Consider the following 26948-nt stretch of genomic DNA (forward strand, 5'->3'; position numbering starts at 1 on the left):
CATAATGAGACTAGTCACGAGGGAGCATTCACCAAATTCAACTTCAATAACAAAAACATAAAGTGGGACCAAGTAAACCAAGTCCTAACCGATATAAGCTGGGAAGATATACTAAGCAACACAGACCCCAACTTATCCCTAGAACAGATTAACTTGGTGGCACTCGATGTATGCGCTCCCTTTACAGGCGACGGAAAAGAATAACAGAGCGGCTAAAAGAGGTCAATATATCTGAAATGCGTAGGGAGACACTGGTCAGAGAAATAGCAAGCATCGAACTCAAGCTAAAGGAATCTTATAGGAGTCAGGATTCGCTGGAAGAACTAAAAGCCATAAATGAAATCGAAAGAAACCCAAAGTATTTCTTCTCCTATGCCAAATCAAAGTCGAGAACAACGTCCAGTATTGGGCCCCTACTTAAACAAGATGGGTCCTACACAGATGACAGCAAGGAAATGAGTGAGCTACTCAAGTCCCAATATGACTCAGTTTTTAGCAAGCCGCTAACCAGACTGAGAGTCGAAGATCAAAATGAATTTTTTATGAGAGAGCCACAAAATTTGGTTAACACAAGCCTATCCGATGTTATCCTGACGCCAAATGACTTCGAACAGGCGATAAATGACATGCCCATGCACTCTGCCCCAGGGCCAGACTCATGGAACTCCGTGTTCATCAAGAACTTCAAGAAGCCCTATCACGAGCCTTTACCATCCTATGGAGAGGGAGCATGGACACGGGGGTCGTCCCACAGTTACTGAAAACAACAGACATAGCCCCACTCCACAAAGGGGGCAGTAAAGCAACAGCAAAGAATTACAGACCGATAGCACTAACATCCCATATCATAAAAATCTTTGAAAGGGTCCTAAGAAGCAAGATCACCACCCATCTAGAAACCCATCAGTTACACAACCCAGGGCAACATGGGTTTAGAACAGGTCGCTCCTGTCTGTTTCAACTATTGGATCACTACGACAAGGTCCTAAATGCACTAGAAGATAAAAAGAATGCAGATGTAATATATACAGACTTTGCAAAAGCCTTCGACAAGTGTGACCATGGCGTAATAGCGCACAAAATGCGTGCTAAAGGAATAACAGGAAAAGTCGGTCGATGGATCTATAATTTCCTCACTAACAGAACACAGAGTAGTCGTCAACAGAGTAAAGTCCGAGGCAGCTACGGTGAAAAGCTCTGTTCCACAAGGCACAGTACTCGCTCCCATCTTGTTCCTCATCCTCATATCCGACATAGACAAGGTTGTCAGCCACAGCACCGTGTCTTCCTTTGCAGATGACACCCGAATCTGCATGACAGTGTCTTCCATTGCAGACACTACAAGGCTCCAGGCGGACATCAACCGAATCTTTCAGTGGGCTGCAGAAAACAATATGAAGTTCAACGATGAGAAATTTCAATTACTCAGATATGGTAAACACGAGGAAATTAAATCTTCATCAGAGTACAAAACAAATTCTGGCCACAAAACAGAGCGAAACACCAACGTCAAAGACCTGGGAGTGATCATGTCGGAGGATCTCACCTTCAAGGACCATAACATTGTATCAATCGCATCTGCTAGAAAAATGACTGGATGGATAATGAGAACCTTCAAAATTAGGGAGGCCAAGCCCATGATGACACTCTTCAGGTCACTTGTTCTATCTAGGCTGGAATATTGCTGCACACTAACAGCACCTTTCAAGGCAGGTGAAATTGCTGACCTAGAAAATGTACAGAGAACCTTCACGGCGCGCATAACGGAGATAAAACACCTCAATTACTGGGAGCGCTTGAGGTTCCTAAAACTGTATTCTCTGGAATGCAGGCGGGAGAGATACATGATTATATACACCTGGAAAATCCTAGAGGGACTAGTACCGAACTTGCACACGAAAATCACTCACTACGAAAGCAAAAGACTTGGCAGACGATGCAACATCCCCCCAATGAAAAGCAGGGGTGTCACTAGCACGTTAAGAGACTATACAATAAGTGTCAGGGGCCCGAGACTCTTCAACTGCCTCCCAGCATACATAAGGGGGATTACCAACAGACCCCTGGCAGTCTTCAAGCTGGCACTGGACAAGCACCTAAAGTCGGTTCCTGACCAGCCGGGCTGTGGCTCGTACGTTGGTTTGCGTGCAGCCAGCAATAACAACCTGGTTGATCAGGCTCTGATCCACCAGGAGGCCTGGTCACAGACCGGGCCGCGGGGGCGTTGACCCCCGGAACTCTCTCCAGGTAAACTCCCTCCATGCCAGTCAAAGAGGGTTTTTGCTCTAAGGAATTTGACCAGTGCTGCTGTTTCCTGGATCAAACATGAAAGCCTCGCATTACTCCCAGGCATTATATGACCCCCATGGATTTTGCACTTTGAATATATAATAACACCTTTGATTAAAAACTGATGCATACGTATTTTGCAGTTTCTTGTAAATATGAAGCTACATACTACTGTAATAATTTGACCCCTCAAGGGAGGTTCCTTGATGCTCGTGAGGGGCTCTTGATCTAGGGAATTGGAGCTGAACTCCAGTTCTCTGAATTAAGCCTGAATGCCTTCCATCCTTCCCCAAGTGCTGTATAATCCCTATGGGTTTAGCACTCCCCCATAATAATAATGTAATTTGGGAGGGGTGCTATGTAACAAGAAATTAAGCTACCCAGTTCTAATATCATTACTTTCTATTTCAAAGACCCTCTATAATTCCTACGGGTCTATCACTTTCCAAAAAATTTGGTTCGGATTATTTCCCTAGATAACCAGTAACCCATGTTAACCCAATAAGCCATGTTATCAGACTTGGTTTCCATTGGGTTCCTTTAATCCTCTCCCCCAGGGTGCAACCCCCACATGAATCTAACGCCCAGGTACCTACTTACTGCTAGGTTAACGGAGGTAGTAAATACATACTATAAGGAAAAATACACAAGGTTGCCACTTGTCCAAGGCTGGAACACTAGTCCCTCAGTGAGAGTTGAAGCTGCTCCCAAATGAGCCAATGAACATGATCTCATTCTAATTAGGCCTGACTGCCTATCATTCCATAGGTGCTACGTAACTATTACAGGTTTAGTGTTTCCTCATTGATAAATGAAAACTATTTTTATAAAATATAACTTTCAAATAATTCTGGAATAACTGCCATTATTGATATACCTGGAGTATCCCTGGAAAGAATTCCGGGAGTCAACGCCCCCCGCAGCCCGATCTGTGACCAGGCCTCATGGTGGATCAGGGCCTGATCACCCAGGCTGATACAACTGGCCGCACGTAATTCAACGTACGAACCACAGCCCGGGTGGTCAGGTACTGACTTTAGGTGCCTGTCCAGTGCCTACTTGAAGACAGCCAAGGGTCTATTGGTAATCCCTCTGATGTATGCTGGGAGGCAGTTGAACAGTCTTGGGCCCCTGACACTTACTGTGTTGTTTCTCATCGTGCTAGTGACACCCCTGCTTTTCATTGGGGGGATGTTGCACCGTCTGCCGAGTCGTTTGCTTTCGTAGGGAGTGATTTTCCTGTGCAAGTTCGGTACTGGTCCCTTTAGGATTTTGCAGGTGTATATAATCATGTATCTCTCCCTCCTGCATTCCAGGGAGTACAGGTTTAGGAACTTCAAGCGTTCCCAGTAAATGAGATGGTTTACCACAGTTAAGTGCGCCGTAAAAGTTCTCTGTACATTTTTTAGGTCAGCAATTTCACCTGCTTTAAGGCAGGTGCTGTTAGTGTGCAGCAATATTCCAGCCTAGATAGAACAAGCAACCTGAAGAGTGTCATCTTGGGCTTGGCATCCCTGGTTTTGAAGGTTCTCATTATCCATCCTGTCATTTTTCTAGTAGATGTGATTGATACAATGTTATGATCCTTGAAGGTGAGATCCTCTGAGATGATCACTCCCAGGACTTTGACATTAGTTTCTCGCTCTATTGTGTGGTTGGAATTTGGTTTATACTCCGATGAAGTTTTAATTTCCTCACATTTTCCATATCAGAGTAATTGAAATTTCTCATCATTGAACTTCATATTGTTTTCTGCAGCCCATTTCAAGATTTGGTTGATGTCCGCCTGAAGTCTTGCAGTGTCTTCAAAGGAAGACACTGTAATGCAAATTCGGGTGTCATCTGCAAAGGAAGACACGGTGCTGTGGCTGACATCCTTGTCTATGTCCGATATGAGGATGAGAAACAAGATGGGGCAGAGTACTGTACCTTGTGGAACAGAGCTTTTCACCGTAGCTGCCTCGGATTTTACTCTGTTAATTACTACTCTTTGTGTTCTGTTTGTGAGGAAATATGACTATAGAAATCCCCTGGTTATGCAGAATGCTAAAGTTTGCAGTCCTTGACATTAACACCGACTTAGGATTAACATGTTTTTTTTTTATTTTTGAAACGTCATAACGTTTGTAGCTGTTATTGCAAATGTTGGTCAAATACTAATCTACGTTTCAGTATTACTACATTAATATAATAATAATAATAATAATAATAATAATAATAATAATAATAATAATAATAATAATAATAATGGTAATCTGATAAAAAATGTTAACTCTTTCGAACTAGAACCAAGAGTTTGACCTAGTCAAGGAGTGCGTTGTGCCCTTTTTGATGGTGAAGGGCTCTTGATATAAGCTTATGAGTTTCATTATTATTATAATCAAGAAGAGGCGCTAAACCCGTAGGATTATACAGTGCCTGTGGGGGGATGTGGAAGGTATTCAGGTTTTATTCAGGGAACTGGAGCACAGATCCAATTCCCTAGATCAAGAGCCCCTCACCAGCATCAAGGAACCTTCCTTGAGGGGCTATTAGTTTGAGCTTCCCTCCGCATCCTCGAATCAAACCTGATTATCTCCCATTTCCCAGGCGCTGTACAGATGAAGTTCTTCCCCATCAATATATAACAGTTACACTTCACTGTTACTCTCTGCAGGTGTTCAGGTAGTCCGTTTTTGTGATGTAATTAATATATTCACAGGGAAGCGCTAAACCCAAAGAGGTTGTGAAGCACCTGGGGAATGGGAGGCAATGATTTTTGACCCAAGGAAAAGAAAGGTAGCTCCTATTCCTTGGATCAAGAGTCCAAGGTGTGGTAATGGACAGGCAGCTCCCTCTGTTGACACTTGTCAGTCAGCTGACACCAGTATACATCGACACCTGCTGCTGTTGCTGCTGCTGCCTGCTTTACCTCACTGCTGCAGCTAACACCCTCATGACAGGTGTTTATACGTCATGCATGAGTCACTGGTACCCTCAGCGTTATTCCTGGCATGTTGGAGCGCTATCTTCCTCACTCAGGTGAAGAAATACGTGTTAAGGGTGAAAGGGCTCTTGATACAAAAAAAATGGAAGTGTCCTGAATTTCCTTGAATTGAACCTGATTATCACCATTGCCAGCCGCTGTATGACCCACGTGAGTTTAAGTTCTATGAATATAAGAGTGTTCAAGTCTTGAATAATGTGATGGCTGTGGTGGGCGGAGTTGTCATGGGTTCCAGAAACACAGCGCTGCATGACCCTTGTCGGTTTAGCGCTTTATTTGGTGATGATAATCTTGCCTCACTCTGGCTAATATGGATATCAGGTCCTGAGAACTCGCGCATTATTTTATTTTTAAAATTCAAACATGCTTTCAATAGGTACAAATTGTTATTTTAATAATTATAGACCTGATCCTTATGTGAATCTGGTTATAATTTATTCTTGTAAATGTGCAATATCAGGTTGACTTTGTCATTTGTTTTATGTTATGCAGATGTAACTTCAAGAAACCCATCCTAATATTACCTAATGTAACTTAACCTTACTCTGCCAGTTTTAGATATGGGAATGGCGTGCTTTTCTTTAAAATTCCCATCGTGTTTCTTTATATTCACTGATTGGCCAGGAACGTTAATGTCAACCGTTGAGAGGCCCTGGCGTGCTGTACATCCCAAAATAATAATATTTTTGCTAATGTCTCCCAAAGTAAGTTCCCACTATAACTAATTTGTGCTGGGGTAGATAACATGCTTGTATTAAAAAAAAATATGTAGGCGAATCGAATGTAAATAAAGGCGCAATTCCTCAAGGAAGGTCCCATGATGCTGGTGAGGGGCTCTTGATCTTGGGAATTGGATATGTGCTCCAGTTCCCTGAATTAAACCTGAATACCTTCCACATCTCCCCACAGGCGCTATATAATCCTACGGGTTTAGTGCTTCCCCCTTGATTTTAATAATAAAGGCGCATTAGTCCCATATCTACCGCTGATGGAGTAAGGTTAAGTTCAGATAACGACATTTTAAGTTCGATTTCGTTAGCTTACGTTTGCTTTTATCCACATGGACAGTATAAAACAATAGCCATGACAAAACCAACTTCATATTCGGACATTTTTAATAATAAATTATGGCTCGGATCGCACAAGGACTTTGATCTTCATAATTACCACAGCTGCCCAGCTTCAAGGCACGCGCCCTTGAACAGGAAGCACAAAACCCGTAGAGGTTATACAACGCTTGGATAATTTGAGGCAGTTTCACTCCAGGGAAAGCGGAGAATTTCAGTTCCTTGGACAAAGAGCTCTTTACCAGTGTCACTGTATAGCCCTTGTGGCTTAGCGCTTCTTTTTTATTATAATAATAATTTACCAGTGTCAAGGCACCCCCCCCCATTGAATGGTGATTGTGTAGTGGTTATCTTACATGCAATTGACATTAGACACCACCGATTAGATATGAAATTCGTTGTTGTGGTGCCAAAAACCGTTCTAGGGAAGTGCCTTGATGTCGGTGATGTCTTGATCTGATCTCTCCCTTAAATCTAACGTGATTGTTTGCCAGTTTTCATGCGTTGCATAACCCCTACGGGTTAAGTGCTTTCCATTAATTTAATAATATAAATTATTATTATTAATATAAATTACGAGTTTTGAACGTAAGACAGCCTGATATTATTCATGGGTGAGCGCTAAACTCCATAGGGGTCATATAGCGACTGGGTAATGGGAGTCAATTATGGTCGATCCAAGGAAGGGAAAGGAAGGATCCCAATGGAAATAAATCACCTTGACTTTTTTTTAGGGGTTATCCTAGGTAATTTACACATGTTAAACTCTGTATGGTAATTGTATTTGTGTACCTGTACCTAAATAAACTAAGTTCCTTGGATGAAAAGCCCCTTTTCAGGCGTAAAGGAACCTCTTGGTTGAAGGTTAGCGTGTAGCCATAGTAACCATCGCTGGTGCAGCTCTAAGCTACAAGTATTGCACCGTTGTATATTAAACTTACCTTCCTGTGTGGGATGCTATAATAATAACAACATCAGTTAGTTTTTTGGATACGGTAGTTATGAGGCAGGATGTATTAGCTAGCTTAATTGCAATAGACAGTGGAAATGTTAAGAGGTGGCAACGGGTTGCGTCATATTAGGCAAACCTGGTTGGAAAATAGTGGAAAGTGAACCATTTAATGTTGTATATTAATCATTATTACAGTTTTGAGTAAATATATGGGGTAGATTAAGAGTACATGAATTCCCAGGTATTGTAAAATAATAAGGTAAAATAGAAGGTATGGCAAGTATGGAGGAGTGGATGTGCCAGGCTGGTTGGGTCCAGGGAGGCGTGTTCAGTAACTTGGGTTCACTAGCGCTGTAGACGTGGTCGTGGTCTTGGTCAAGCTTGAAATATTACATTTTAATTTTGACGTTTCTTGTAAGCAGTTATTTCCATTTTAACGCATCGATGTAGTGTATGCATTTAAGGCAGTATAAAGGCTTTGTGATTTAATTTTTGTTAACGTACAAACTAATTTGCCGTTTTTCATAATTACAGCTGTGTTTGGACTTGATTGGTGCACAAATAAAAGTATTTTCTATAAATAGGCAAAAACATTTAAATATTTTAAAAGTGCCAACATTTTAATAATAAAGATAACGTCAAATAATTTTTATTTTAATATTGATATATTAAAAAAAAGACCATGCATGTTACTTCTTTTTTTTGCATTTAAATAATGAATCAGTTTCTGAACATTAATTTTAGTGTAATTCATATTGTCTCCTGTTGCAATTTTATACTTATTTAAAACCTTTCTTTAACCTTTTATCGTAATCATTATTATTATTTCGTGTTTAGCTTTTAAGCTGATTATATACCTTGGAAGAATTCAAATTCAAATTCAAAGTTTATTCTCTATAAAGATTACAATGTTGAATTTACAGAATTTGGTTGTTGTGTGGTTTACATGTAGTTAAATAATGATTACAGAGTGTACCACTAGAACGCCTAGCATGGCTAGGCATTTCGGGCAGACTTAGTTTAATTCTTTATTTTAAAATATTACAAATTATGAGGTAAGTTGGTATTATGGCTAAGTGACTAAATACTAGTTTGTGAGTTTAGCAATGTGAATGCTTTTGTTTTGGCACAGTACATAGTTTCAGTATTGGAGTATCATAGGATTCATTATTTTAAGATTGAGATTAATATTTCTGTTTATGGTCAAATGGGTGAGTGAGTGTAAGTGTGAACCACCAGGTGGTATTCGTGTAGTTAGTTGATGGGGTGTATCAGGGAGATAAGATATTTTCTAATGGTAGTTTTGAAGGTGATGAATGTGTCTGCAGTTCTAGAGTTCTCAGGTAGGGTGTTCCAGATTTTAGGGCCTTTGACAGACATTGAATTTTTGTAAAGGTTTAGTCGGACACGGGGAATGTCGTAGAGATGTTTGTGTCTGGTGTTATGCCTGTGGGTTCTGTCACAACTATCAAGAGAGCGTTTTAGGTAAAGGTTGATATTGGAGTTTAAGGTCCTGTAGATGTAGATTGCACAGTAATAAGTGTGGATGTACTGAACAGGGAGTAAGTTTAGATCTATGAAGAGTGGGGGTGGGGGTGTTGCCAGGGATGGGATTTAGTGATTATTCTTACTGCAGCTTTTTGTTGGGTTATTATTGACTTTAGGTGTGTTGCTGCAGTTGATCCCCAAGCACAAATAGCATAGGTGAGGTATGGATATATAAGTGAATGGTATAGTGTGATAAGGGCAGTTTGCGGCACGTAGTATCGTATCTTGGAGAGGATCCCAACTGTTTTGGATACTTTTTTGGTTATGTGTTGGATATGTGAAGAAGAAGAATTTATACCTTTGAAGAATTTCGAGAGTATATCTACTCTCTGAGCCCGGCCATGGGCCTATAACCCTTAACCCATTCGGGTTTGGCGATTGTTTTTAGTAATAATGACACCCTTATAGTTTTACGCAAATCTCCTAATATTTCGCTGTATCTTCAACCAACAAGTTATAATATCACTAACAGTGTTACTCATGTAGGCTTTTCAGGGTAAATGGTACTCACCTAGTTGAGGTTGCAGGGGTCGAGTCCGAGCTCCTGGCCCCTGGTGTCTTAATGCCCGTGAAGGGCTCTGAATCTGAGGAACTGAAGTTAATCTCGTATCAAAACTGATAGCCTACCATTCCTCGGGTGGTATATACTCAGTATGTAAGTTTTATTTAGGTATAGGTACACATAAATACAGTTACGTGATTTATCATACATCGTAGCATGTGTGTAATTATCTAGTATAACCCAAAAGAGTCAGAATGACTTATTTCCATTGGGGTCCTTTGGAAATAAGTCACTTTGCTCATCTCAAAGTGCAGATGTGGAGACAGTCTCGAAGTAAAATGCAGAACTTCTTGACTAAACATTCTGCTCTTCTTACCACCTTATCTTTTATCCATAAAATGCATACATGTACTCTTTATGCAAAATGGTGTGATAAATGGTTTTGAAAACCGACAGCCCGAAAAATTGAAACACTTATGCAACATATGGGAATCTTTGCATAAACGTTTCGCCACACAGTGGCTTCATCAGTCCAATACAAAGCAGAAAGATATAAGGAGAGGAGCCTTCGACTCCTCTGACTGCAGTATATAAGCCACTTCTCTGGCCCTATGCTGTACTTCCTACAAGGGTGATGCACCGAATCGATTCCAGGCTGAGGGACTGATTACCTCAACTACTCCTCTTCTTATATCTTCCTGCTTTGTATTGGACTGATGAAGCCACTGTGGCGAAACGTTTAAGTAAAGATTCCCATATGTTGCGTAAGTATCTCAATTCTTCATGTAAAATGGTACAGTACAAGGATGCGATTAGTATAAAGGACCAAAAAAAAAAAAAGAAGTCTGATATACTACTTACGAGAGAATTATCAACTAAGTAACATTAGTTAGTGAAGCTTGACTGATTAGTGGACTAAATGGCCCACACGGGTTTAGCGCTTTGCAGTAATGATTAGGAGTAGCTACTACTGTTGTTAGCATCAACCTTTTGATTATAGAAGATGCCATTTGTAAAGCAAATAGTCGTTAATAAATTTTATTTAATATAATTATTATAAATTTACAACGAATGTAAACTGGTGGGAATTTTATTGTACTTGTGTGAGAAGTGAGGGGAGTGTCATCTGGATTGTGATATCTACACACTTCTGGCAAGATAGTTATTGAACGAATGATAGTGACTACGTTTTTTTTTTTTTCGGGGGGGGGGGGGGGGGGGGGAGGAGTCTCCTTACTTTGCTTGGAGACTTCATATGCGGTAAAAGAAAATATTTATAATTCAGTATTGATGCATTAAAGAAAGTTGCTGCAGGAAGATGAGAGGTAACTTAGAAGATGCAGTTTAATGTCTTATCAATAACCTAGGCATTATTATTATTATAATCAAAAAGAAGCACTAAGCCACAAGGACTATACAGCTATAACCTAGGCAGCAGTGGCTGTGTTCTCCTTATCTCTACGGAAATGACGACAGCTGCAGCCTGTGATTACCGCCTCTTATAATAATAATAATAAATTTTATTTCTGAAAGTACATGTACAAGGTATACAGTCTTAGTTGACATCAATAACATACTACTGTATAGAAAGCCACTTGTTATGCAGAGCATTTCGGGCAAATTAGGTCAGTTTTGTTCCAGGATGCAACCCACACCAGCCGACTAACTCCCAGGTACCCATTACACTGGACCCCCGCCTTACGATATTAATACATTCCTGAGAGCTCATCGTGAACCGAAATTATCGTTAGCCGAATTAATTTTCCCCATAAATAATGGAAAGCAAATTAATCCATTCCTGACACCCCAAAGTATAAAAAAAAAAATTTTACCACATGAAATATTAATTTTAATACACACAAACTGAAGAAGACATGCACAATTACTGCTCTACTAAGAATAGAATACATGACACTTACCTTTATTGAAGATCTGGTGATGACTGATGGGATGGGAGGAGGGGAGAGTGTGGAAGTTATTGTTTAGTAGGGGAATCCCCTTCCATTAGGACTTGAGATAGCAAGTCCTTTTCCAGGGTTACTTCCCTTCTTCTTTTAATGCCACTAGGACCAGCTTGAGAGTCACTGGACCTCTGTCGCACAACAAATCTGTCCATAGAGTTCTGTACCTCCCGTTCCTTTAAGACTTTCCTAAAATGGGCCATAACATTGTCATTGTACAGGTTGCCAACATGGCTTGCAGTAGCTGTCAGGGTGATTTTCATCCGTAAAGGTTTGCAGTTCAACCCACTTTGCACACATTTCCTTAATCTCTTTTTTCAATTCCATACTAATTCTCACCCTTTTTACCACAGGGATGGCACTAGAAGCTTTCTTGGGGTCCATGGTGACTTATTTTGCAGTTATAAGCACTAAAAACACTGGGATAATGTGAAATGTACCGAATGTATGCGTAGATGCGACCACACTGGCTGGCTTGTAAACGCTGGTGCTTAGGCCACACATGGGATGCGTCCCGGATGAATCACGTAAGGCGAGTTTTTTATCATGAGGCAAAATTTTTTGCATGCAAATGCTTCGTATGGCAGATTTAATGTAACGCGATGTGTTTGTGAGGCGGGGTCCACTGTATTACTGATGGGTGAACATAGACAACCGGTGTAAAGAAACCCCTAATGTTTCTACCCTCGCCGGGAATCGAACCCTGAACTCGCCATGCAAGGCGAGAGCTTTAGCCACCAGGCCACAGGGCACCGGGGATCTTGATCCAAGGAATTGTAGCTACTCTACTCTTCCTTGGATAAAATCTTTATTTCTCTATTTGGGGTGCTCATTTCTTAAATTGCCAGCAGCCTCAGCCTATACACTGAGTGACTGGTAAAGAGGGGTTTGGTTCCCAAGGAGTGAAACTGAAAACCAACTGACTGCTTGGCAGTAGGTACAGCGTTGTATGACTCTTGTGGGATTAGCGCTTAGTTCTGATTGTAATAATTAGCAGTAAGTAGGTATCTGGGTGTTAGCTAACTGTTCTGGGGTCGCATCCTGAAGGAAAGGACTAAAGAACCCCAATGGAAATAAGCCATAGTTACTAACTCTCGAGTTGATAAATCGAATAAAATCTACCCAAGTATGTACTATATGACACCCACAATTTTAGAGCTTCCCATTAATAATATACGCAACAATCTGATTATGGTATCAAAGTTGAATACAGCACTTGCATCCTGTGGTCAGTTGTAAGCTTATTCAGGTACAGGTACACACAAATACAGTTATAGATTATCATACATAGCAGCATGTATGTAGATTACCCAGAATAACCCCAAAAAGTAAAAAAAATGACTTATTTCCATTTTGTCCTAAATATCTCAATGTAACTGTATTGATTAGCAACGAATTATTCAAACTACTAGTGATCACTTGAAAGCTCTAAACACTCAGTCATACAGTGCTTGGGAAATGAGAGGAAATGTTTCTATGTAAGGAACAGGAGAATCCATCCAATTCCTTGAATACATTCCTTCACCAGGATCAAGGCATCTATCTCCCTTGAAGGGTTGGAGATTTCAGGATGGTGGCATCTTTGTCTACTCTATTTTCACACTGTTGAGTTTAGAGGCCAAGTATTTATCTTACTGCAGCTCATGTAAGGTATAGTAGCCATAACAGTTGGCTGATTTTCAGGTACCTATTTACTGCTAGGTGGGCAGGGGCAATTAGTGTAAAAAAGGAAGATGGAGAGGAATGAAGAAAGAAGGATAGAGAGGGAATGAGGAAAATGAGGGGAGAGGAGAGAGGGAGAAAAAGAGACTGAGGGAGGGGGGAGGAGGGAGAGAAAGGAAAGAGGGATGTCAGAGTGAACTTTAACCTAAACTTTTAAATCTTTTTTTTTGCATTCCAAATCAACCTAAGTTTCTTGGCATACTCTGGAAATTATTTTTCAGAATATTATTCTTAAATTTGAACAACTTTTCATGCATAATTCTGAATTAGAGATTATTGTACCATATGTTGCTGATCACCCTAATGTAATCAAGCCATTTACAGTGTACCTCTAAACTATGTACAGTAGAGATTTTGATTGTATTATAATACTGTACATATTAATATGAGTAAAATTAAAATGCTTGACAGTAATACTGCACTGTATTACCATGTTTTCAAACTATAATGATAAAATGCTCTGCTTAAACATCACCAAAAATTAATGTGTATCTGTTCACTACAGGCTGCTGTTGGGTGTTATTGTGGTTTTAGTAGCTGTGGGACCAGTAATGGCAAGAAAGCAACTCCCAACCTTTCCACAGTATCCACACCATGATGAAGTTGTCAAGCTTGCTGTTAGTCAGAACAACTTTACACGTGATCTATATGTGGTGAGTTGTGTGTATGACAGTGACAGAACAATTAATTATAAAGTAATAATTTTTTATATTTTTTATTAACACATCGGCCGATTCCCACCAAGGCAGGGTGGCCCGAAAAAGAAAAACTTTCATCATCATTCACTCCATCACTGTCTTGCCAGAGGGGTGTTTTACACTACAGTTATAAAACTGCAACATTAACACCCCTCCTTCAAAGTGTAGACACTGTATTTCCCATCTCTAGGACTCAAGTCTGGCCTGCCAGTTTCTCTGAATCACTTCATAAATGTTACTTTGCTCACACTCCAACAGTACATCAAGTATTGAAAACCATTTGTCTCCATTCACTCCTATCAAATATGCTCACGCATGCTTGCTGGAAGTTCAAGCCCGTCACACACAAAACTTCCTTTACCCCCTCCCTCCAACCCTTCCTAGGCCGACCCCTAAACCATTTTCCCTCCACTACAGATTTATACATTCTCAAAGTCATTCTATTTTGTTGCATTCTCTCTACATGTCCAAACCACTTCAACAACCCCTCCTCAGCTCTGGACTCTGGATAATAGTTCTGTTAATCCCACACCTTCTCTTTATTTCCAAACTACGAATTCTCTGCATTATATTCACACCACACATTGCCCTCAGACATGACATCTCCACTGCCTCCAGCCTTCTCCTCATTGCAACATTCATCACCCATGCTTCACACCCATACAAGAGTGTTGGTACAACTATACTCGCATACATTTCCCTCTTTGCTTCCACGGTGCTTTCTTTGGTGCGCTTAGGAGTCTCCACAGACTCTAAAGTGCACCACTTACCCTTTTCCCTTCATCAATTCTATGATTCGCCTCATCCTTCACAGACCCATTTGCTGACACGTCCACTCCTAAATATCTGAATACATTCACCTCCTCCATACTCTCTCCCTCCAACCTGATATCCAGTCTTTCGTCGCCTAATCTTTTTGTTATCCTCATAACCTTGCTCTTTCCTATATTCACTTTATTTTCTCCTTTTACTTACCCTGCCAAATTCATCCACCAACCTCTGCAACTTCTCTGCAGAATCTCCCAAAAGCACAGTGTCATCAGCAAAGAGCAACTGTGACAACTCCCACTTTGTGTTTGATTCTTTATCTTTTAACTCGACACCTCTTGCCAAGATGCTCGCATTCACTTCTCTTACAACCCCATCTATAAATACAGTGGACCCCCGGTTAACGATATTTTTTCACTCCAGAAGTATGTTCAGGTGCCAGTACTGACCGAATTTGTTCCCATAAGAAATATTGTGAAGTAGATTAGTCCATTTCAGACCCCCAAACATACACGTACAAACGCACTTACATAAATACACTTACATAATTGGTCGCATTCGGAGGTAATCGTTATGCGGGGGTCCACTGTATATTGAACAACCACGGTGACATCACACATCCTTGTCTAAGGCCTACTTTTACTGGGAAATAATCTTCCTCTCTCCTACATACTCTAACCTGTATCCTGCATTAGTTGTGCTGTAGATTATTACTAGTGTATTATATTCTTGGTTAAATGCACAGATAACCCCCACATAGGAGAGAGAAGCTTACGACTTGGACCATTTACAAAATCGGTGTGACTTTGTAAATGGTCCAAGTTGGACTGAAACATCATTGTAAGTTTCTCCTCTGTATGGGTTATTTGTGTGTTGTTCCAGTCTTGTATTGTGCCTTTTTATTCTTCCTGAGAAAGTGCCTAGGGAATTGGAGGTAATCAGGTTTAATCCAAGAAATGAGAGGTAGTTCCAGTCCCTCGAATCAGAAGAGGTTCACTGGCATCAAGGCACCAGTTAAAGAGAGGCAAGTTTATTTGGGTACAGGTACTCATAAGTACAGTTATCATACCTAGTAATGTGTATATACCTGGAATATACCTGGTGAAGGTTTTGGGGATTAACACCTTCGCTGCCCAGTCTGTGGCCAGGCCTTGTAGTAGATCAGAGCCTGCTCAACTAGGCTGTTACTGTTGGCCACATGCATACCGGGATATGAATCACTGCCCGGCTGGTCAGGTACTGACTTTAGGTATCTGTCCAGTGCCTTCTTGAAGACAGCCTGGGGTCTATTTGTAGTCCCCCTTATCTGTGCTGGGAAGGAGGCAGTTGAACAGTCTTGTGCCCCTGACACTTATTGCATTGCCTCTTAGTGTACTCATGGTGCCCCTGCTTTTCATTGGGGGGGATGTTGCATCTGCCCAGTCTTGCTTTTGTAGGCAGTGATTTTTGTGTGCAAATTTGGGACTAGTCTCTAGGATTTTCCAGGTGAATATTATCATGTATGTATCTTTCTTGCTTGTATTCCAGGTAGTGCCTAGTTTAACACCAAAAAGTCAGACTTAGTATTTCCATTGGGGTCCTTGAGACTTAGAAATATGCCTAGGCTTTTATTTCATGAGATCATACAGTACGTACTAGTAGCACAATAATATACTATTTCCCTGTTAATTTTAGAAAGTATTTCACTATTGCTGTACACTATCATCAACATTATTATCCTGCAATATCAACTGATTAGTAACAAAGTTAATATTTATACATATTTTAAAAATAATAAGCATTTTCCTTATACAGTTGTTATTTTTTCTGATAGCAAATAGCTCAGAGGAGTTCGAGAAATCTCTTCTTCTCCCCGTTTAGTATTGTGATGGCTATGGGAATGACGCATGCTGGGACAGCTGGCAACACTGAGAAAGAGGTGCATGCAGTTCTGCATCTCTCTCAGGATAAGGATGCAATGCATAATGCCTTTCAAGATATTGTCACTGATCTGAAGGTGGGAATCTTCATAAATCAGTATTTTATTGTTTATGTATACACAGTAAACAGTATTTTATTGTTCATGTATATACGGTAGAATATACAGTGGTCCCTTGATAATCGTCAGGCTTCACAGTCGTCCTTTTCGGAAATCGTCGCGTTATTTTCGTCCAAACATTGGCTCGCAAATGGTCGGTTGACTCGCTAATCATCGTTCGTCCTGGACGTGTACTCACGGCTCTGAGCTGCCTCAGCCTCCCTTCCCAGCCAGTGTGCCATTGTTTACCAGTGAGAGACAGTCCCCTCACTTGTTCATACGAAATATTTCATAATATTCCATTCATTTTAGTGCTTGCAAGTGCTAAATAAGGTACCATGGCACCAAAGAGAGCTCCTAGTGCCAAGCCTTTGGTAAAGAAGGTGAGAAATAAGATTGAATTTAAGAAAAACATCATTGAACAATATGAAAGTGGCATACGTGTGGCCAAACCAGCCAGGATGTATAACAAACCCCATACAACCATATCTTCCATCGTGGCAAAGAAAAAGGAAATCAAGGAAGCTGTTGTTGCTTGAAGAAAATTGTGGCCAGATTGTGTCCACAAGAGGGATTTTGAAGGGTTTGTGGCTGACCCTGATGAGCCTATGTCAGTTGTGAAATCTACTGTGGCATTGGGGAGTTCCATGGGGTTGGATGTGAGTTTAGAGGATGTAGAAGAGGTGGTGGAGGACCACAACGAAGAGCTAACCACTGAGGAGCTGCAAGAGCTTCAGCAGGAACAGCAATAGATCGCAGCTCAGAATCTTGCTGAAGAGGAGGAGGAAGAGAGATGGAAGAAGGTGCCTTCTTTAGAAATTAAGGAGATTTTTGAAATGTCGGGTAGGATGGAAAGATTTATGGAGAAATATCACCCTGAGAAGGATGTTGCAGTCCATATCGGCAACTTGTACAGTGACAGTCTTGGGCCATTTTAGGGAAGTTTTAAAGAGATGCCAGAAACAGCTCTCTGGACACTTTTTTTGCAAGACAGGACTCCAGTGACTCTCAAGCTGGTCCTAGTGGCATTAAGAAACAGAGAAGAGAAGTATGTAACCCCAGAAAAGGACTTGGTACCTGAGGTGTTGATGGAAGGGGATTCCCCTTCCAAGCAGTAACTAATCCAATCTCTCTCCTCCTCCAATCTTCCATACACTAAGAGGAATCGCCAATAAAGGTAAGTGTTATGCTGTTAATGTTTCATTCATCATGTCCCACTGTATTGTTTATGTACTACATCTATATTTCATGTAAAAATTTTTTGTTTTAATACTTTTGGGTGTCAGGAACAGATTAATTGTACAGTGGACCCCCGGTTTACGATATTTTTTCATTCCAGAAGTATGTTCAGGTGCCAGTACTGACCGAATTTGTTCCCATAAGGAATATCGTGAAGTAGATTAGTCCATTTCAGACCCCCAAACATACACGTACAAACGCACTTACATAAATACACTTACATAATTGGTCGCATTGGGAGGTGATCGTTAAGCGGGGGTCCACTGTATTTACATTATTTCTTATTGGGAAAATTGATTCGAAAATCGTCTATTTTGATAGTCGTCGCACTTCCAGGAGCGGATTAATGACGATAAACGAGGGACCACTGTATTTTATTTTTCATGAATGTACTGTAGATATTTTTCAGCAAATTTTACTTGCCACATACTGTATACAACACTTTGAGGACTGAGCTGTATTGGCTTACTGTATTTTGCAATATGTATTCTAGCTGGATAGTAGAAATGTCACAACAAAGCTAGATTCCTTGTAGTATTTTACGCACGAGCCACCTCCCACCAAAGTAAGGTGACCCTAAAAGGAAGAAACACACTCACCATCACTCACTCTTATCATGGTTTTGCCTTCAGGAGGTGTGCCCTCCCAACTACAAATATCCCCACCTCCTTCAGTGCCGACAATGTACTTCTCACCTCCGAGATTCAAGTCCAGCTGGTTATTTTCCCTCATTTTTTTCACAAATGTTACTTAAGTATATATTTTTTTATTTCTTTGCAGACTGAAGCAGCTGACTATGAGCTCAGGACATCCAACATGGCTTATGTTTCTCATAAAATGACTTTGTTGAGTAACTTTGAATGCATTCTAAAAGAAAAGTACCTGAGTTATGCAAAGACTGTAAATTTTGAAGAAAGTGAAAAAGTAAAGCAGGAGATAAATGATGCTGTTGAAAAGGAGACCAATTCCCGCATTAAGAATCTCATTCCATCAGGTACTGTATTTATAACTTTCTTATTATGTAATAATTTGATGAAGTAATGATCAGGTCTTTTGAGCTGCATGGCTTTATACTACCTGAATCAAGCATCAAAAAAGTACAATGGGAGCAGCATACAGTGTTCAATATCAATCCTGGTTTATACAAATTGCTGTACACTCGTTCATTGTTCTAAACTTCATTAGCATGCTTAAAAATTATGGTTCAAGTAGTTGAGACCTACCTTCGATTATGCAAAATTAACATTCAAGTGGGGCATGGACCCATGTTGAGGCACATCAAAATGGATGTTTCCTTGTGGACCTGCCCACTTTCCTTGCTTGAAATATAATTTTAAAATTACTGTGTATCTGTAGTATTTGAGCATTCTGCATTGTAAAACTTCTGAACTGGTGCACATGAGACAAGATGAAATTGTTCTTGTATGCTCTCTAGTCTCCAAAAATGTTCCCAAGGTTCATACACAAGCATGTAGTTGGTGAAATTGCTCACCACATACAGTACTTGACAGTGTAGTGATACAGGGCATCATAGTTTTAAAATTTTGACCTAGCTGGCATATTGTATGAGTTTAAAGCACGAGTTAGTGTTTTAGCATACACCTGCATATGCATTCCAACAGTACATCAAATCCCTAAAACTAATCAGGTTTCCTGCAGTTTACTTAAAACTTTCATCATCCTTCCAGTGATGTTCTTTGCATTTTTCTTCCGTCCACCTCAGATTTATATAACCTATTGGTCATCTTATCTTGCTCCACCCTTTCTAAAAGCCCAAACCTTCTCAACTTCCCTTGTTTTTCTGTACTACCACGATCTTATAATTTCTATGCTTCTTATTCTTTCTATAATACTCAAACTACACACTGATATCTCTGCAACATTCATTTTTTCCTTGTCAGTTTAATGGCTTACTGTACAGTATAAACAAATATAAATTTTCTTTTGCTACATTGTATTACAGCAATAGTAATAGTATGTATTTCTAAATCCTCCATGGGAAAGTGGAACAGAATTCTTCCTCTGCAAGCCATGCATGTCGTAAAAGGTGACTAAAATGCCGGGAGCAAGGGGCTAGTAACCCCTTACTAAATTTAAAAGGAGAAACTTCTGGTTTTTCTTTTTAGGTCACCCTGCCTCAGTGGGATGTGGCCAGTTTGTTGAAAAAAAAAACTACTGAGTGTAAAAAGAAGAAAAACTTTTATTTTTTCAGGTCACCATGCCTCAGTGGGAAATGGCTGGTCTGTTAAAAAAAACAATACAGTAATAATAAAAATAATACCAGTAATATTTTTCAGGTATATTGGATTCTTTAACAAGAATGGTGCTGGTGAATGCAATTTACTTTAAAGGCCTATGGGAAAATCAGTTTAAGAAATCAGATACACATGACCAGATGTTTTGGCTATCAGAAAGTGAGAGTGTCAAAATCCCAATGATGAACGTAAAGTCTGATTTTCATTTAAAGCACAATAAGGACCTGGATGCAGATATTCTAGCATTGGATTATAAGGTCAGTGATGTGTTATGAAATTTCTTGTTACAGTACTGCACCTTATAATTGGTATGTATGTCATGCATTTAGTTAGTTTAATATGTTTATTATGCACCCCATACCCATCCTGTGGGCGGTAGTCAAAAGATTACAGAGGTACATAATTGGTCCAGGGACTGGACTCCAAAGTTTTGATAGCTGAGCAAGTTACAAAGGTAATGAACTAGATCTGGTCATAATCATGACCAAGTTACAAAGGTAATGAGCTCCAGGTAGAGCTGGTCACACTCATGAATAATTGCAAAGGTAATGAATCAAACACATTAATCATGAGAATTTACAAAGGTAATGAGCTCCAGGTAGAGCTGGTCACAGTCATGACAAGTTTCAAAGGTAATGAATGATAAACACGTTATGACATGATTACAATCATAGACAAATTACCGAGTAATGAGCAGTTAACAAACATAGTAGGGAATTCATCCAATGCCCCAACAACAGATGTTGCTAGGTGCCTGTCTCTCCTCGGCAGAGAGCCATTGCAAACAGCAGCAAGTTGCCCCGGGATCTGCTGCTTGCACGAGCACCATCGACCCTCCCCAAGAGGTCCAAGAAGCCAGTGACTCCGTTAGCAGCCTGATGGAGAGCTGCCCTAGGGACATGTCAGCGTCCTGGTGGACGCCAAGTTGATTGAAGATCCCAGGCCCTCATGTGCACGGATGTTGAAGCTTGAGGAACTGAGTACACACTGCCTGTGGCACACCTGACAGCTGCCTCGTGGTCGAACTCCACGATGCTGTCCCTGTAGTAGAAGTTCCTGTGAGCCCGGCACTCCCTGCAGTGCCATCGCTGACATCGTGGGTTAGGGGAGAAGTACCCTCTATAGATGGGGTGGCGCTGGGAGTTGGGTGGGTGAGGCGGGGAGACGCGCAGGGGTGAGGCGTTATGAGAGAGTCACTGTTTACTACACACGCCCCCCCTCCCCCCAGCGGAGACGGGGGGAGGCGCTGACTGGTCCTGACTCAACAACACCAAACCCTCTAAAACTGCACAACACTTCAACTATTTACACTGAAACGATGCACTGGGATGTCCGTTCGCTGCTCTGGTATCTTCTCAAAGCATTCACACTGAGTTCTGTTAAGTAAGAACCTGGTCAGCCTCTTTGACCAGGAGCTATGTCATGCATCTAATGTATTTGTCATAGCCTCCTTTTCATTGTTTGGTTAATATAGTATATAAAGTTCTTTCTTTAGTCACTATAGACCCATGGTTACAACAGTATTTACACCGGCTTGTTTTCTGTAAAGCCATTTTTGTGGACATAGGGAAAATTTGCTACTCTACTACTAGTACAGTACCTTCTATTTTTTCAGTGTCCCATATTGAAAAAAAAAAAATTATCATAATCTGGGATGTAGGTTTACTAAAATGGATTTAAGCATTAATTTTATGTATGACCCACACAGGTTTACCACTTATTTTATCATACAATAATAACGTGAGCTTGTTAGGTAGGAGTGAGTGGAGACGAATGGTTTTTGGGACCTGACAAGCTGTTTGAGTGAGAGAAGGATAATATTTTGTGAAGGATTCAGGGAAACTGGTTAGCTGGATGTGAGGTGGGAAGTACAGTACAATGCCTGCACTGTAAAGGAGGGGTTTGGGATATTGGCTGTTCAGTGACATCTGAGCTGTCCTATTTGGGCACCTCTTCAATGACAGTAATTGTGTGAATGATAGTGAAAGTATTTTTCTTTTATGGGTCACCCTGCCTCAGTGGGAGACAGCTGACTTGTTAAAAAAAAAATCTGTTTAATGTTATTTTATTGAACATTAAAATGGTATAAAATACCAACAGGTTGTTAGGTAAGACACATATGCAACAGTTAGGTATCTTTATTTCAAAACGTTTCGCCTACACAGTAGGCTTCTTCAGCCGAGTACAGAAAAGTTGATAGAAGCAGAAGAGACTTGAAGACGATGTAATCAGTCCATCACCCTTAAAGTTTTGAGGTGGTCAGTCCCTCAGTCTAGAGAAGAGCATTGTTTCATAGTCTGAAACAATACTATGGAACAATGCTCTTCTCTAGACTGAGGGACTGACCACCTCAAAACTTTAAGGGTGATGGACTGATTACATCGTCTTCAAGTCTTTTCTGCTTCTATCAACTTTTCTGTACTCGACTGAAGAAGCCTACTGTGTAGGCGAAACGTTTCGAAATAAAGATACCTAACTGTTGCATATGTGTCTTACCTAACAATGTTATTTTATCTCTATAAATATAATACCTCTTTGAGGGATCTTCCTGCCTGGAATCTACCTGGAGGGCATTCCAGGTATGAATGCCCCCGCGGCCCGGTCCACAACTAGGTCTCCTGGTAGATCAGGGCCTGATCAACCAAGCTGTTACTACTGGGTGCACGTAGTCCAACATGTGAACCACAGCCTGGCTGATCCGATACCAACTTTAAGTATCTGTCCAGCTCCCTCTTGAAGGCACCCAGGGGTCTATTCGTAATTCCCTTTATGCATGGTGGGAGGCTGTTGAACAGTTTTGGGCCCCGGACACTTATGGTGTTTTCTCTTAGTGTACCAATCACGCCCCCACTTTTCATTGGGGGTCTTTTGCACCGCCTACCCAGTCTTTTACTTTTGTAGGGAGTGATTTGTGTGTGCAGATTTAGGACTCTAGGATTTTTCAAGTGTAGACTATGATATATGTCTCTTGCCTGCATTTCAATGAGTACAAGTCAAGTGCCTCCAAGCATTCCCAGTAGTTGAGGTGTTTGATAGAACTTGTATGTGCAGTAAAGGTTCTCTGTACACTCTAGATCTGCAGTTTCACTTTGAATGGAGATGTTAATGTGCAGCAATATTCCAGCCTAGAGAGAAAAAGTGATTTGAAAAGGATCATCATTGGCTTGGCATCTCTTGTTTTGAACATTCTCATTATCCATCCCATCACTTTCTTTGCAGTTGTGATTGTGGCACTGTTGTAATCCTTGAAAGTGAGATCCTCAGACATTACCACTCCCACGTCCCTCCCTTTATTTATTTTTCTGCTCTATTGTATGATCAGACTTTGTAGTATACTCAGTTCTAGTTACTATCTCCTCCAGTTTTCCATAACGGAGTAGTTGGAATTTGTCTTCATTGAACATCATATTGTTTTCTGTTGCCCAGTGGAAAACTTGGTTTATATCTTCTTGGAGGTTAACTGTGTCCTCAATAGATGACAGTCTCATGCAGATCCTAGTATTGTCTGCAAAGGATGACACAGTACTGTGGATTACATCTCTATGTCTGATATAAGGATGAGGAACAGGATGGGAGCAAGTACTGTGCCTTGTGGAACAGAGCTTTTCACTATGGCAGCTTCCAATTTAACTCTGTTGACCACTACTCTTTGTGTTTGATTGGTTAGAAGTTGAAGATCCATCTCTCCACTTTGCCAGTTATTCCTTTAGCCATGGTCACACTTGTCAAAGGCTTTTGCAAAGTCTGTGTATATTACATCTGCATTTTGTTTTTCTTCCAGTGCATCCAAGACCATATCATAGTGATGCAGTAGTTGCGATTGGCAGGAGCAACTTGCTCTGAACCCATGTTGCCCTGGATTGTGCAGTTTTTGGGAATCCAAGTGGTTTGCAATTGTGCTTCTTAGTACTCTTTCAAAGATTTTTATAAATGGGGCTATATCTGTTGTTTTTAGTGATTTTGGAATTTTACCCATATCTAAGCTCCTTCTCCATATTATACTTAGGGCACATGAAAGGGGTTTCTTGTAGTTCTTAATGAACACAGAGTTCCACAAGTCTGGGCCTGGGGCTGAGTGCATAGGCATGTTGTCACTGGCTTTCTCAAAGTCTATCGGAGTCAGAAATATGGCATACATTGATGGAGTTTTGAGGCTCATTCATGAAAAAATCATTTGGATTGTTGATCTTTAGACTGATTAGTGGCTCGTTAAACACAGAGTCATATTGGGATTTCAATATCTCATTCATTTCTTTGTTATCATCTTTGTAAGTCCCATCTTGTCTGAGCAAGGGCCCACTACTAGATGTGGTATTTGCCTTATTTTTGGCATATGAAAAGAAATACAGTATGTCGAATTTCTTTCAATTTTGCTAATCGCTTTTGGCTCCTCCTGTCTCCTGTAAGAGTCCTATTCCTTAAGTTCGATACTTTCCGCTTACCTGGTCCGCGCTTCCTTCCTTGTATCAGATAATTTAACATTCTTGAAGAGCTCAGTGATTCTTCGTCGTCTTCTATAGAGGGAGCATCTTTCTCTCTCCAGTTTACTTCTCTTCTTTCTTACAGGAATATGCCTTGAACATAGTTCAGCTGCCAGGAAGTTGTTCCTTTCAAGGCACTGGTTTGGATCCATGTTATATAGGATATCTTCCCAACATGTTTCATTTAAGACATGGTTCACCTGGTCCCAGTTGATGTTCTTGTTGTTGAAGTTGTATTTGGTGAAGACACCTTCACAGCTATGTGTATTTTGCTGATCAGGACCCCTGTGCATGCAAGTCTGAATTCTGATTAGATTGTGATCAAAATTAGTTGTTTTTGATATTTTTGTCTCTTACCAGGTCCTCATTATTTGTGAAGATAAGGTCAAGTGTGTTTTCCAGTCTTGTTGGCTCCACTATCTGCTGACTTAGGGTGTGTTTGTCACAGATTTGGTAGCTCATGTGTGTGTGACCTTCCATCTGCACTGCCTCAAGGGATTGTTTCTGCTATAACATTATTTGCTACATTCTTCCATTTTGTATACCTTATGTTGAAATCACCAAGCAGTAAGATCTTTGGGGATGGAGCTGGAAGGCTTTCCAGACAGTAATCAATTTTCAGTAGCTGTTCCTTGAACTGTTGGGAGGTTGCATCTGTGGCTTATATACAACAATGATGACTAGGTTTTGGTTCTCAATCTTTATTGTTAGAACTTCAACTGCATCATTTGTGGTGCTCAGCATCTCCCTGCAGATGAGCAACTTTTTGATATACAGGCCAACCCTCCCCCTTGTTGCCTGTTCTTTCTGTCACATCTAAAAAGGTTGTACCCATTTATCCATATTTCATTGTCAAAGTAATCTTTTGTATGGATCTCTGTGAAGGCTGCATACATCACATTTGACTCCTCTAGAAGTCCACTGATAAAAGGTATTTTGTTGTTGGTGGATGGCTTAAAGCCCTGTATATTAGCAAATATGAACGAGGTTGTAATTTGTGTTTGTTGGGGGGGATTTTGTTATTGGCATCAGTAGTTGTGGTTCTGGAGTGCCATGGGCAGCCACTGGCTGTGCCTCCAGTCCAAAAAAGGCTTCAAGGTGGAGGACTATTTTTGCTATTTCCTTCCATTTTCTTTTTTCGTTTCCTGCTACTAAAAAATAACTTGGGGCTGTCATAACTATTATTGTTTGTCCTGTGAGGTCTGTACCTCCTGGTCCCTTTTAGATGGTATGCAGGGCAGCTGATGTTGTAGCACTGTTTTTGGAGGACCGAAGAATGGCACATTTCCGAGTGAAAGAATTTACAGGAGGGAGAATGACACACTCCTTTAGTCAGGAGGTCATGACAATTTTTGGGATGCTCAAAGTTGCGTGTCTCGTTTGTTTTTCCTGATATTCCATGCTTACAGATGCCTCAGACATAGAATTTGCAGTTTCATTTTTGGTTGGGTAGAATTTTTGGTAGGTGTGTTCTCAGTTTGTGCAGTTTCTAGCTGCACTATAATCCTCAGTATCCAAGCCAGGGCCACCCCGTCCTGTTTCCAGGGAACTGCTTTTCCCAGAAGAAGACTCTTCCACTACATCTGTAATGTGGGCTATGGTCTTGTACGATGATGGTGTATTTGAGGTTTTAGTGGTGACTGTGGTAGTCCCTAGCAGAGTCTGGACTGGCACTAAGGTTGGGGGCTGAGTCTTAGTCAGCACTGGGGCTGGGGGCTGAGCCTGGGCCAGCACCAGCACTGTGGGGAGTAATGCTAGAACTGGGAGAAGGCTCTGGGTTAGCACTGTGTGGGGGTTGGGTTAGCTGACATTGTTGTTTGCTGTTTTTTTTTTTCAGTGGATGACTATATAGTTTAAAGTCATCTTTTGTGGTATGGGCATTCTGCATTTTTTAGTTCACTCCTATTTCTTCCTCCCATGTTTTATATATCTTTAATTTTTATTATTTGTTCTACTAAAATAGCAGTTCAGTGCTTGGACATCCCTCTTGATATATTTTAATAAATCTTATCCAAGCAATATTTCAATAATAATGTTTTCCTTAAATGTAGAAGAAAATATTTTATTTGCTAGCACATTTTTTTAATATTAATTCCCTCCTATGCTTTTCTTCTACCACTGCCACTTCCATCATCAAAATTGTAAACATCATATTTATGCATTTAGGTCTGATATCTATATGGATTTACATGGTTCTTAAAATAGTACTGTATTTCAAACTGCTGGAGTACAAAAGTTTCATGAAACCATTTCTTATAAACACTGGAAGAGCTTGTTTAATTCCACAAATACCCTATACATACATGTATGCTTAACAATTCGCAAACAGGTGAAATTATTTACATTGTCTCTACGTCCACAGCAGGACTCAAACCTACTAACTCTGTATCAGTCCACAGTACTTTACCACAGAGCTATATCCAAGATAAGTATGGGCACTTAGCCAAAGCTAAGCGATGTTAC

General features: G+C 40.6%; 1 protein-coding gene across 10 annotated transcripts in view; it reads left to right on the forward strand.

The window, feature by feature from the left end:
- The first annotated feature begins 5162 nt into the window (after positions 1-5162).
- The window catches only part of LOC128700176 (ipis-1), a 41249-nt gene continuing 19463 nt past the window's right edge, over positions 5163-26948 (forward strand). The window contains exons 1-6 of one of the 10 annotated variants that reach the window (XM_070100709.1): positions 7615-7708; positions 11659-11837; positions 13533-13680; positions 16307-16489; positions 18530-18743; positions 20047-20261. In XM_070100709.1, the coding sequence (XP_069956810.1) occupies positions 11761-11837; positions 13533-13680; positions 16307-16489; positions 18530-18743; positions 20047-20261 (837 nt within the window). In that variant the 5' untranslated portion in view covers positions 7615-7708; positions 11659-11760. Of the gene's footprint in view, positions 5426-7582; positions 7709-11658; positions 11838-13532; positions 13681-16306; positions 16490-18529; positions 18744-20046; positions 20262-26948 lie in introns of those variants that run through there. The other 9 variants (XM_070100715.1, XM_070100719.1, XM_070100712.1 and 6 more) reach the window with 9 other exon arrangements.

The sequence above is a fragment of the Cherax quadricarinatus genome, chromosome 74, assembly GCF_038502225.1.
Source record: "Cherax quadricarinatus isolate ZL_2023a chromosome 74, ASM3850222v1, whole genome shotgun sequence".
In the NCBI taxonomy this organism is placed as follows: domain Eukaryota; kingdom Metazoa; phylum Arthropoda; class Malacostraca; order Decapoda; family Parastacidae; genus Cherax; species Cherax quadricarinatus.